The sequence below is a fragment of the Pseudonaja textilis genome, chromosome 11 (genome assembly GCF_049901715.1).
Source record: "Pseudonaja textilis isolate UNSWEBS1 chromosome 11, rPseTex1.2, whole genome shotgun sequence".
Lineage (NCBI taxonomy): Eukaryota > Metazoa > Chordata > Lepidosauria > Squamata > Elapidae > Pseudonaja > Pseudonaja textilis.
The window spans coordinates 1,151,367-1,162,916 of NC_142000.1; the positions used below are offsets into that span (position 1 = coordinate 1,151,367).

General features: G+C 47.9%; 1 protein-coding gene across 1 annotated transcript; it reads right to left on the reverse strand.

The window, feature by feature from the left end:
- Nucleotides 1–290: 290 nt before the first annotated feature.
- Nucleotides 291–8,201, reverse strand: GPATCH4 (G-patch domain containing 4). Its single transcript, XM_026714473.2, has 8 exons — nt 8,066–8,201; nt 6,921–7,121; nt 4,393–4,466; nt 3,819–3,911; nt 2,697–2,801; nt 2,505–2,599; nt 1,739–1,789; nt 291–766 (listed from the first exon to the last, which is right to left on the reverse strand). The coding sequence occupies exons 2-8, from the start codon at nt 7,039–7,041 to the stop codon at nt 487–489; spliced, it is 819 nt and encodes a 272-aa protein (XP_026570258.1). The 5' UTR covers nt 7,042–7,121; nt 8,066–8,201; the 3' UTR covers nt 291–486.
- Between the last annotated feature and the right edge of the window lie 3,349 nt (nt 8,202–11,550).

The following is an 11,550-nucleotide window of genomic DNA, read 5'->3' on the forward strand; positions in this document are numbered from 1 at the left end:
TATCCTGTTGCAGACCCATCAACCCAAAGGGTTCACGCCGGTGTTCCTGTCCCCACCCGGTAGAATATTCCCCCCTCCCCAAAATGAGGCACCCTCCCACCTGGCCTCTTGAAAATGAATAGCTCTGCCAGTTTCACTGGGGGGGGGGAGTGGCACGGAGGAGCTGCTGCGCCCACAAAGCCCTCCTGTTTTTTCATAAACCTTTACTGTCAAATTTGAGCCATCCTTGCCTCCATTTAACATTTTCAGCATGAGATCTGCCAGCAAAGGAGGCCTCCGACTTCCAAGCCTTCAAGGGAAGTTCAGCAATTCTCGATTTGTGAAAAAAATATTTATTATCTGTACATTTTTCAACCTCAGGCGCTCCTGAGATCAGCCAGTCCTTTGCTGGACAAAGACAAGGGCCGGAGGTTGAAACCATGAGCAGGGCTGAAGGCCCCCCAACCGTTCTGCTCCTCTGGCTGCCAGGCTCAGCCGGCCGTCTCCCTAGGGCCCGTCTAGCTCTTTGCCCTTCGTCGTCTTCGTCTTCTTCTTCTTCTTCTTGGCCTTCGCCTTGAGGCCGCCCCTTCCGCCTGGCTCTTCTCTGTAGCAGCCCGTTTTGCTTCTGTTGTGCTTCTTGGCTTGGGACGTGTGCTGTGGGTCTGGGCAGCCACTGGGGGCCGTCCCTGGTCCGTCCTTCCGCTGGGCACAGCTAGCCAAGAAAGCCCTTTCCTGCTCTTCCAGCCGGGCGAGCTTTGCCCTCATGGTGATGCCGTGCCGAGCACCCCTAGAGAAGCAGCAAAGGAGAGATGTGTTGTGGTTTGCCGGCAGCCTGTGCAGACAGCGGCGGAATCGGACAGTGGGGAGGAATGGGGACCAGTCCGGGAGTCTAGAGAGGACTCAAACCAGGGTCCTGCGTCCGATGCAGATGGGGCCAGGGCCACCTGGGGGTGGGGTGCTGCCTTTGGAGCCTCCGGAGTCTGGCAGCAGTGAGGCAGAGGAACAAGGGGAGCCTGTTCCCAGTGCGCGTGTGCGCAGAGCTGCTAGAAGGCAAGATCAGCTGAGACAAAAGGGGCGACTCAGAAGTAAGGCTGGGAGGTGATTGCCCCTCCCCTAAGGTATAAGGGAAGTGCAGGAAGTTAATCCTTGAAGCTCTGTGTGGACTTTGTACTTCAGTTGTTTTTTTACAGTTCATTTGGCCCTTTAGTTGCTGGCAGCAATTCAAAGGAGAGAAAGGTGGGTGCTTATCTCGAGGGACTGTTTGGGACTCATTACCGGCTGGGAATGAACATAATTTCCAGCACTGAAATAAACAAGAGCTGTTTGGACTAAGCGTGTGCTTAATTATGGTCTCGGGAAGCCCTGGTCAGAACAAGACGTGAGGCCACTCAAGCTGCCAGAGGGCAGAGCCTACCTGGATGTTTGCAGGGTTGGCAGGCAGGAGCTGCCAGCCCTGCCTGGCAACACCATGGGAAGGGCCGGGGTTAAGGAAGAGTCATCTCCACCGAAGCGCCACAGGGCGACTGAGCTGCCTCTCTCGTCCCGTTTGTGAGGGAACTTCCGTGGAGGTCCTGAAGGAGCCAGGACAGGGTGACAGCCAACCCCACTGGGCAAAGCCTGCCCCCGGCCAAGCCCTGTGTCCTGCTCCATCTGTTCAGAGGGTCTGCATCACAACCCATCCAGCACCAGTTACGGGGAGCCCCCCCCTGCTGGCACTGGGTCTTCCCTCGAGGTCCCACCCACCCCCGTTGCTCCTCACTTGTGGACTGTTCTTCCCCCACAGGCCTGGAACAGCTCCTGGTCAGTCAGCCTGCAAAAGACGGGAGGGGAGGGGAGGAGACCGACCTGGTCAGCAACTGCCTGGCTGGTGGACAGGAGTCGAACGTCAATGCAGAAAATATTTCTATGGTCTTTTTAGAGTTGCCAACAGAAAGGGAGGGGGGAGCAGTGCAGCAGCTTGCAAAACCGAAAGTGCATTCCACAAATGTTTTCAAAGATAGTTTCTAGGTGACTGAAGTTTCTGCCGGCAAAATTCTAACTGGAGAACATGATTGATGACACTTGGCCCATTGGAGAATATGAATTGCGATACACCCAGGGGGTGGGAGGAAAACCAGGGTCAGCTAGCTGTCAGGATTCTGGCACTTAACCCCATTTAAATCATGAGTTTCGAGCCATTCTTCCAAAACTTAAAAAGGATTTATGGGGAGTTAACATGTCCGGCACTGCCTGAGTGTAGCCGACTCTGAGGCACATCATTCCTTGTCACCCTTGACCCTGGTTTTCCCCTCCCCACTCCCTGGGTGTATCGTAAATCATATCCTCCAATGGGACACGTCCATAGCCCAAACTCATCAATCATGCTCTCCATTAGAATTTTGCACAGCAGAAACTCCAGTCACCTAGTTATTATCTTTGAAAACAACAATGGAATGCAGTTTCGGTTTGCAAGGTGCTGCACTGCTCCCCCTTCTCTTTCTGTTGGCAACTCTAAAAAGTTTCTCCAGGCGTCTCCTCAGCCTTACCTCCTTGTCATGGAGAGGTCCTGTTTCTCCTCCTCCTGGTCCGCAAAGGACGTGGGGTTCATAGGCTCCTCGGTGCCAGATATCAGGGTGGCTGCCTGCAAGGAGAGCAAATCAGGCGAGTCTCTGCCCCTCTGCCCAGGGAAGCTCCAACCCCAGGACCTGCCAGTGCTCCATGACAGCCCCCGTCATTACCTTCACAAAGCGGCCGTAGAGCATGTCCCCCTTCTGGACTCGGCATGGCTTTGTCCTTGGGACTGGCCCCTCTCGCTCAGAGATTTTCCTCACTTGGACTCCATCCTGGGGGAGGAATGACAGTTCAGAGGTGGGGCTACGCCCACACAAGCCTTCCATGCACTGTCACTTGTGAAAAGGGCCGGAGGGTATTTACTGCAAAGATGATATTGGTGAAAACCGCAAGAACTTTTGTACACACATGGACTTGCCCCACAGAGGGCAAACTGTACACACAGATCAACAAATGAGGCGGCTATGTTCAATTGCTGTATGCTACATTCGGTTCAATAAATCCATTTCTACCTCAACAACCAAAGCTTGTAGTCCATGCAGGAGTTTCTCTGTGTGCTGAATCACAAAGTATCTTACCTCACGTTGACCTTACTGACGTTTTCTGGATAAACCCAGGACAAATCCGGGCCTGTCTGCACCAGCTGCCTCCGGTCCCAATGCCCAGGCACCAGGGCAAGAGACCTCTGCTCAGGCTCGCTAGTTTAGAAAAGGCCACCAACTGCTAGCAGCTGTCTCTTTCTGGTGGACAAGCTCGCCTCCCTTGTGCCTACTAGGGATCCCGTCCACTAAAGAATTGGAGCAGGCGGGATCAAGAAGAGCCTTTTCCACTGTAGCCCCAGCCCTGTGGAACATTCTCCCACTGCAGGTGAGAACGGCCTTCTGGAAGGGTATCACCACCTGGCTTTTCAGCTGGCCTGGGCCCCGAGAGGGCACTCATCGCTGGAGGTGGCTAACAGGATCAGGAGACCTCATCCTGCCCAGCTCTTAGCTCTCTTAGTTCACTTTTATCACAGTTCTGAATAATATTTTAACATTGCGCTGTTTTAATCTTTTAACTGTTTTTTACTTGTTTCATGGCCTGTAAGCAGCCCAGAGTCACCTTGTAGGGAGGTGGGGAGCAAAGAAAACAGTGATAAATTCAAAAACCTTTGGGATACTGATCCCTCCCCCACATTAGCATCTGCCTTGTTGACACAGGATCACACCCTGGCTTAAGATCTACCCCTTCGGTGACAAACTGCCAAAGCAAAGCTGTCTCTAGGTCAAGCCCAGCCAGGGCCCCCTTACCTGCTCAGCTTCCACTGTAATGTTGGCAGCAGACGAGTTGAACAGGTGGTCCCACCAGTGGTAGGTGAACTCCTCAGCCGAGTCATGCCCCACCTGGGTCAGGAGGAGGCAGGGTCACAGGTCTGGCCTACAAGCTTCAAGTGCTCCCAAATCATTAAGAACTTCCCATGCTTGAAAGGAACCTTAAAACAAGAAAGTAATTGTCCACCACCCACCAGATTCTCTAGTGTGCCTCCAGTTTGTCCCCACCACCCATCTAACCAGGAGTTCCACACTAAGTGTAGATAATTCTCTGCAGACTTTACGTAAAATCTGGACTATGGTCCAGCAGGCAAGTGCAGAAGCATTTTACAACTCAAGAACATGAAACTAGTGATCCTTAAGGCTGGACTGTAGTTATTTCGGTACTCCTGGCAGGCAAGAACATGCTTTGGAGCAGACCAAGTGAGCCCTGAGTGCGACCTTAGAACAAAAGGCTGGCTTTGCTCAAAAGAGGCGAACGCTGCTTTCCGTTTCCCTGCCCCTCTAAGTGGAGATCCCGCCTCCTCCCACTCAAAGTCCGGCCCTTCCTTACCCCAGCTGTGTTGCATTTCATTTTGACTTTTAGGGCTTCAGCAATCCCATTTTCTTGTTTCCCAAGTCCTTTACCTAAAAAAAAGGGGGAAAAGAAAAACATTCCTTCCTCCTTTTCATTAAGAAACACATTGAAGTGAACCTAAGGACAAAGCAGCATCTCCTCCTTCAAGGAACCAACTTGGAGTACGATTTCTGAGCTAGACCTACACTTGATATTGGTCCTTGACTTTCACCTATAATTGGGACAGGCATTTCCATTGCTATGTGAGGCAAGTTGTTGTTGTTCCAGAATATCTAGAAGCCATGGAAAAGTATGACACTCAAGTAAAATTTAGAGATACTCCACAAGGAACACAGAGCTTAGACAGAAACTTTTTCCAAATTCTAATTTTCTGTCTTTAAAGTTCATGAACATGTAAACAACGATTAGTTCCATTTGGTTTATTACTGCCTAAGAGATGTGCTTAGATGGCTGCATTGCTAAGCTATTTTTATTCCATCTTCACTAAGGTTTATATATTATATAATTAATTTTGGTAATTAATTTCTGTAATTTTTATATTCTTATAACTATAGTTTAATATATGCTTTTTATAAGTAGTTTTATATGTGGTTTAACTCATTTGTTGGGGGAGCGCAATAGCACACGAGGTCTCAAAACCATGGCTGTGTTCGTAGACCTAATTGCAGCATAAAACAGTTTGGAAGGACAGGTTTTTATACAAACTGTGCCATATTATCCCCTGCAAAAATCTCTATCAACTAATTAATAATTTGCTGAGTGATGGGTCCTTTCAGTTAACAATGGGGGACAACCTAAGTAAGATAGTAATAGTCTAGGTGCCATTATAGAGCCCACCTACACTATTCAACTTATATATCTATCTATCTATCACACATGCTAGTGACAAGGGGATGTAAATTTGGATAAGCTGATGATTTGGCCATAACAGTACAAGAAAAACATAGAGGAGGCAGAGCCTCCTGTCAAAAAGATCCCAAAATCTTGGGACAATTCTACACTGACTGGAGGCTCACTCCCAGCACCAGCAAAACAGTAATTGCACACTGCCACTTTAACAACAAACTAGCCTATGAAGTCCTGAAGGTCTCCTTACACCACTTACTCCCTTACAATCCCCATCCAAATTACCTTGGAGTAACATTGCACCAGAGAACAGCAAAAATCAATACACACTGTACTTCAGAAACTATGTGGAACTAAATGGGGAGCTTCAACTGCCACCCTCAGTCATCAGCAAGAGGGTTGGTCTCCTCCATGGTAGAATACTGTGCCCTCGTACAGCTTAACAGCTGCCATGCTAATAAGTTAGATGCCAAACTCAATGACACTATGAGGATTATAAGTGGATATATTAAAACCACTCCGAGTTGCTGCCTTCCTGTTCTGAACCGCACAAGACGTACTAGGAAGAGAATACAGAAAAATTATGAACAACTCACTCCTACCGGTGCATGCCGACCTTCCTCATTTATCAGCCAGAAGACTCTAATCCAGGTCTTTGCCACTGGCCCTTGCGCAACATCTGCCCAGGAACTTTAACATGGATTCCCAATGGAAAGCCAAATGGGTTACCAAACACCCAGACATAGGAAGACATATAAATAACCCCACAACAAAGGTGTTAGGCTTTGAACTACCACATCAGCAATGGACAACCCTGAATAGCAGTCACACCTCATATAGTGTCTGCCGGGGCCTTTGTATCAATGGGGCCTGATACCCTCCCCTCACTGTGACTGGGCTCCCATGTCAAACTGTAGATCACATCCTGATTGGCTGAAAGCTGAGGGCATCTACCAGTCCAGTATCTGGTTTTTTAATATAAATGATGCTGCGCTTCAGTGGTTAGATGGCCTAGAAATTGGTATTTGAACATAGATCTTTTTAACATTTATATTTTACTGTTTACAAACTTAGGTGAAATGTTAACATAGAGTTATCCCATATTTATTTAGCCAAATGCTAAATAAATAATGGCTCATGTGGTTAAAACACTGGGTTGACAATCAGCATTCCAGCCCCAAGTGCTACTGTGTGACGTGGTGAGCTCCCATCCTCTGCTCCAGCTCCTGCCCACGTAAATAGGTACCACTTATTCAGAGGGAAGGTAATAATGTTCTGTGCGTCTCAGCATCTATATTCATGACTAGTGTCAATGTTGGCTCCTTAGGCTAAAAAATGAAGATGACCAATGCTGCCTGAAGTTGTACACAACCGGGGAAACTTTTATCTTTGAATAAGTTACAGTTTGGTGGGCTCCTAAATGGGGACATGAAAGGAGACCCCAACTGGTTGTCCCCTGGGCAACAGTGATGTACCAGCTGATCCTTTCAACCTGGAAGCATCTTGGTGCTGAATGCATCAAGTGACCCATTTGTTACGTGTTGCCCAGAGTTGCTTTTGGTGAGACAGGCAGCCAGATACATTTGATTAAGAAAGAAAGTAAGCAAACTTTCTGCTCTACTTAAGTGCAGAGACTTAAAACAGGTGAAGCCCTGCACCTTTTTTCCATCCATGCTTCTTCAACTGCTTCTTTGCAAATTCCAGCCCTTTGCTTGTTGTCTTCACTGCCATCTTCTTCTTTTTCTTCTTTTCCTTCTCCTCTTTCAGAAAATCACTCATGATTCAGCCGGACAAGCCCCCAATGAAAATCTCTAGTTCTGAAAGGAGATCAGTCCTTATTCTGGCTCCATGATCACCAGCTGTTAGAAAGAGAAAAACATCCAGTGACTGAGAGGCACTCAAGTTCTAGAGTCGTGATATGCAAGCCACATATGATGGGATCTTAAGCCAGAAAGCCTAAGCAACATAAAGTCTCTTTATTCCTAGAATGTAACAGCAACACCAGGGATTGGACTTTAAGTCAGGGGTCCCCAAACTTGGCAACTTGAAGACTTGTGGACTTCAGCTCCCAGAATTCTCCAGCCAGCTACGTTACACTGGCTGGAGATTTCTGGGAATTGAAGTCTACAAGTCTTACAGTTGCCAAGTTTGGAGACCTGTTCTAAGTCAACGTGCACAATTGGAAAATACAGCATATCCGTCCTTCGTGTAGAAGCCAGAGGCTGATGCTTCCTTCCTGGTTTAAAGAAAAGTTGTTCTGTACAAATCTTGGAAGGAAAAGAGCTGCAATAGGGAAATCTCTGTTGCTCCTTTCCCTAAATGGCAAGAAACAAATGGCAAGAAGGAGCCCACAGTCTCTCCTTATCATCTTTCACAGATACAAGCTATCCCGCCTTTATTTATTTTTTTATTGTCTTTTGCTGCACTTTAGACAGCCTGCAGACCTACCTTTTCATTTACTTCCACTGTTTTGAGCAGGGGTCTCCAACCTTGTCCCGCTTTAAGCCTGGAAGACTTAAACTCCCAGCAAAGATGGCTGGGGAATTCTGGGAGTTGAAGTCCGCCAGGCTTAGAGCGGGCCAAGGTTGGGGCCCCGCTGGCTCTGAGGACAGAACTCCCAATCCGCGCAACTACCGGTCTCCGATCCTGCCCGGAAAACAAGGCGCGCTTTCTGCGGTGGATGCAGGCAACCATCTTTCCCAGCCAGCAAGCGGCCTCTGGGAGTTGGAGTCCCCGTCCGGCCCTCCCCGCCGCCTGCCCCAGCCCGGCCCCGCAGCCCAGAGAGGCGGCTCTCGCGGCTTACCTCGCTTCGCCCGGCGATTCTCCCGGCCGCGTGGACTCTCCCTGGGCCCGAGGCTTCCGGGAAGGGCGGGGCCGGGACATGCGGGGCCGCCTTGTGATTGAAACGTAACAGGGATTCGGCCGGAAGCTAGTCTTCGGATTGGCTGGAAGGATTTAGAGGGCGAGAGAAATTTACGTAAGAGGAAATAAGGCTTCGGATTGGCTGGCGGGAATGGCCGGGGGGGGGGGGTGATGTTGGAACAGCGCCCCTGCCGGTGTGGAGGGTCGTTGAGCAAAGAAGCGGCGGGGGAAGCGAAGCGGTCGCCTCGCTTGCAGGGGCGCTGCGCTAGAAGGAGCCTTCCCGCCCTGAGGCGTTGACCCCTCCCCGCACGGCCACAGAGGAGCCCCGGTCTTTAGAAACAGCGCCCTTCCCCCATCGCTTCTGCCTCGTTGTCCCAAAGGTGCTTTTTTTCCAGGAGGCAGCGGGACTTTCTGGATTGTTTTTCTTTGAAGAGCTTTCGCTCCTCATCCAAGAAGCTTCTTCCACTCTTCCCCGCCATCCTGTCAGAACTGAAAAAGTTTCTTGGATGAGGAGCGAAACCTCTTCAAAGAAATAAAACCAGAAAGTCCCGCTGCCTCCTGGAAAAAAAGCACCTTTGGGACACCCTGACCTAGATAACTGAGAATCTTTACAGACTTTTAGCTATACAATTTGGGATGAACACCCTTGGAATGGTGTGGGAGTAGGAATGGATTTCCAGAGAGAGAAAAATTGCAGACTACAGGAACCATTTGCACCACTCAGGTGACCCTGAAGACACAGATAAACCTCCAAATGGCCTCAATAACTCTCTATAAAGGATGCAAATGACCGGCTCTCTGCAAGGAGCATAAATCCTTCCATTCCCCACCATCCTGTCAGAGCTGAAGAAGCTTCTTAAATGAGAAGCAAAACCTCTTCAAAGGGAAAAACAGAAAGAAAAACTGCCTCCTGGAAAAAAAAAAGCGCCTTTGGGAGAACCGTGACCCAGATGGCTGAGACTCTCCACAAGCACCTGCCTTGCTCTCTACCCAAGGAATGGCTGCCTGGCTCTCCCTGGAACCGAGGTGGGCCATTTAGGACAGGGGTCTCCAACCTTGGCAACTTAAAGCCTGAAGGACTTCAACTCCCAGAATTTCCCAGCCAGCAAAGCTTCAAGTTGCCAAGATTGGAGACCTCTGGTTTATGACACCAAAGCACCAAAGGCTTCTATCACCGCCCTTTTCCTGGGGAAAGTGAACTGGAAATAGAGGGGCCTGTTTTGCCCCTGTAACTTGGTTTGCACGCCGAAAGGGCCCCTCTCTGGTGGGCCACCAAGGATGCTGCATCGTGGGTGTGTGGGTGTGTGTTGCACCAGGTGCGGCTAGAGGCCCAGAACTGGGCGGCAGCATTTCTTTCCATTTTTTTTCTTAGACCTAAGTGTACACACCCAACCCCGAATCCCTAAGAAGATGGAGCCTGGGGGAGAAGCTGGCCATTCTGTTCCATGGCTCTCCCATCGGTCATGGGTAGCACATGGGCAAACTCACCACAAGCTCCCTATTCTCCATTTGACCTGGGTGCTGTGTTGTCCCCCCCCCCAGCATACCTGGTTAAGTAGGGATCGGGGATGCCACTGCTGCTCTGCTCCCTGACCACCCCCACCCTGTTCCAGTCCCATGGAATCAGGCGGAGCTTCAGGAGGAGGGAGGGTGCTTAGTGGGTCAGGAAGAATTGGGCTTCTATCCCAGGTCTTGTGTGCAAAGTCTTGGAAGATGCAGAAGTAGCTCCTCTACATGGAGGAGTCCCCTCCTTCCTTTTCTCTCTCAATGCCCACCCCAACCCAAAGCACCTACTTATCACACCTGTCCACTTTGGGGAGCTCAATATCAATAATTCATTTTAAAATTATCAATAATATGTTTCCTTCAGTTGGTATATTGGAGAACTTTGAACATCAGGTCTGGATCACTTATTTTTTCTCCCAAAGCAGGAAGAACAATTGAAGAATCCCCTAGAACATAGAAAAGGGAAGCTAAGGAAAGAAATGGACTCAAGCCTGTTTCCAGAGTCATTTTTTATTTTATTTTATTTATTAATTTTGATTTGTCAATTGCTTACAAGATAATAGGTGTAAGTATATACACAGTTATGAACACATCAAATGGGTACATATAAGAAAAATAAAAAGAAACAATAGGACAGGGACGGTAGGCACGTTGGTGCGCTTATGCACGCCCTCTACAGACCTCTTAGGAAAAGGGTGAGGTCAATAGTAGACAGTCTAACATTAAAGTTTTTGAGGTTTAGGGAAAAAAACACAGAGTCAGGTAGAGTATTCCAGACATTGACCCCTCTGTTGCTGAAGTCGTATCTCCTGCAATCAAGTTTGGTGCGATTAACTTGAGTTTGTATCTATTGTTTGCTCTTGTCTTGTTATGGTTGAAGCTGAAGTATTCATTGACAGGGAGGGCATTGCAATGCATGCTTTTATATACTATACTTAGATTGGACCGAAGGTGGCGTAGTTCCAGGTTTTCTAGGACTAGAATTTCAAGTCTGGTGACATAAGGTATTCTGCAACGAGTAGAGAAGTGGAGAACTCTTCTGGTAAAATATTTCTGGACTTTCTCAACTGTGTTAATATCAGATACATAATGTGGGTTCCAGACTGATGAGCTGTATTCAAGTATTGGTCTGACAAATGTTTTGCATGCCCTAGTTAGAAGTGTGATATTACCAATGAAAAAGCTACGTAAGATTAGGTTAACAACTCTTAATGCCTTTTTGGCTATGTAGTTACAGTGGGCTCTTGCACTTAGGTCATTTGAGATGAGTACTCCAAGATCCTTGACAGAGTTTGGATCATCAACAAGGTATTGACTATTCAGCCTGTATTTTATTTTCTGATTTTTTTTGCCAATATGTAGGACAGAGCATTTATATTTTATTTTTATTTTATTTTATTTGTCAATTGTTTACAAGATAATAAGTATAAGTGTATACATAGTTATGAATACATGAAATGGGTACATATAAGAAAAATAAAAGAAAAATAAAAGAAACAATAGGACAGGGATGGTAGGCACGTTGGTGCACTTATGCATGCCCCCTACAGACCTCTTAGGAAAGGGGTGAGGTCAATAGTAGACAGTCTAAGGTTAAAGTTTTTGGGGTTTGGGGAAGAAGCTACAGAGTCGGGTAGAGTATTCCAGAGATTGATCACTCTGTTGCTGAAGTCATATTTCCTGCAATCAAGCTTGGTGCGGTTAACCTTGAGTTTGTATCTGTTGTGTGCTCTTGTGTTGTTATGGTTGAAGCTGAAGTATTCATTGACAGGTAGGACATTGCAATGTATGATTTTATATACCATGCTTAAATCAGACCGAAGACGGCGTAATTCAAGGTTTTCTAGTTCTAGAATTTCAAGTCTGGTGGCATAAGGTATTCTACAACGAGTAGAGGAGTGGAGAACTCTTCTTGTGAAA

Excerpts from the sequence above, each read along its gene's own strand:
- GPATCH4 (XM_026714473.2), bottom strand. The coding sequence starts at position 7,041 with ATGAGTGATTTTCTGAAAGAGGAGAAGGAAAAGAAGAAAAAGAAGAAG. Across the intron at positions 2,802-3,818 it reads TTACAGTGGAAGCTGAGCAG|GATGGAGTCCAAGTGAGGAA; the intron begins GTAAGGGGGCCC and ends TTCCTCCCCCAG. Across the intron at positions 767-1,738 it reads GGGGGAAGAACAGTCCACAA|GGGTGCTCGGCACGGCATCA; the intron begins GTGAGGAGCAAC and ends CTGCTTCTCTAG.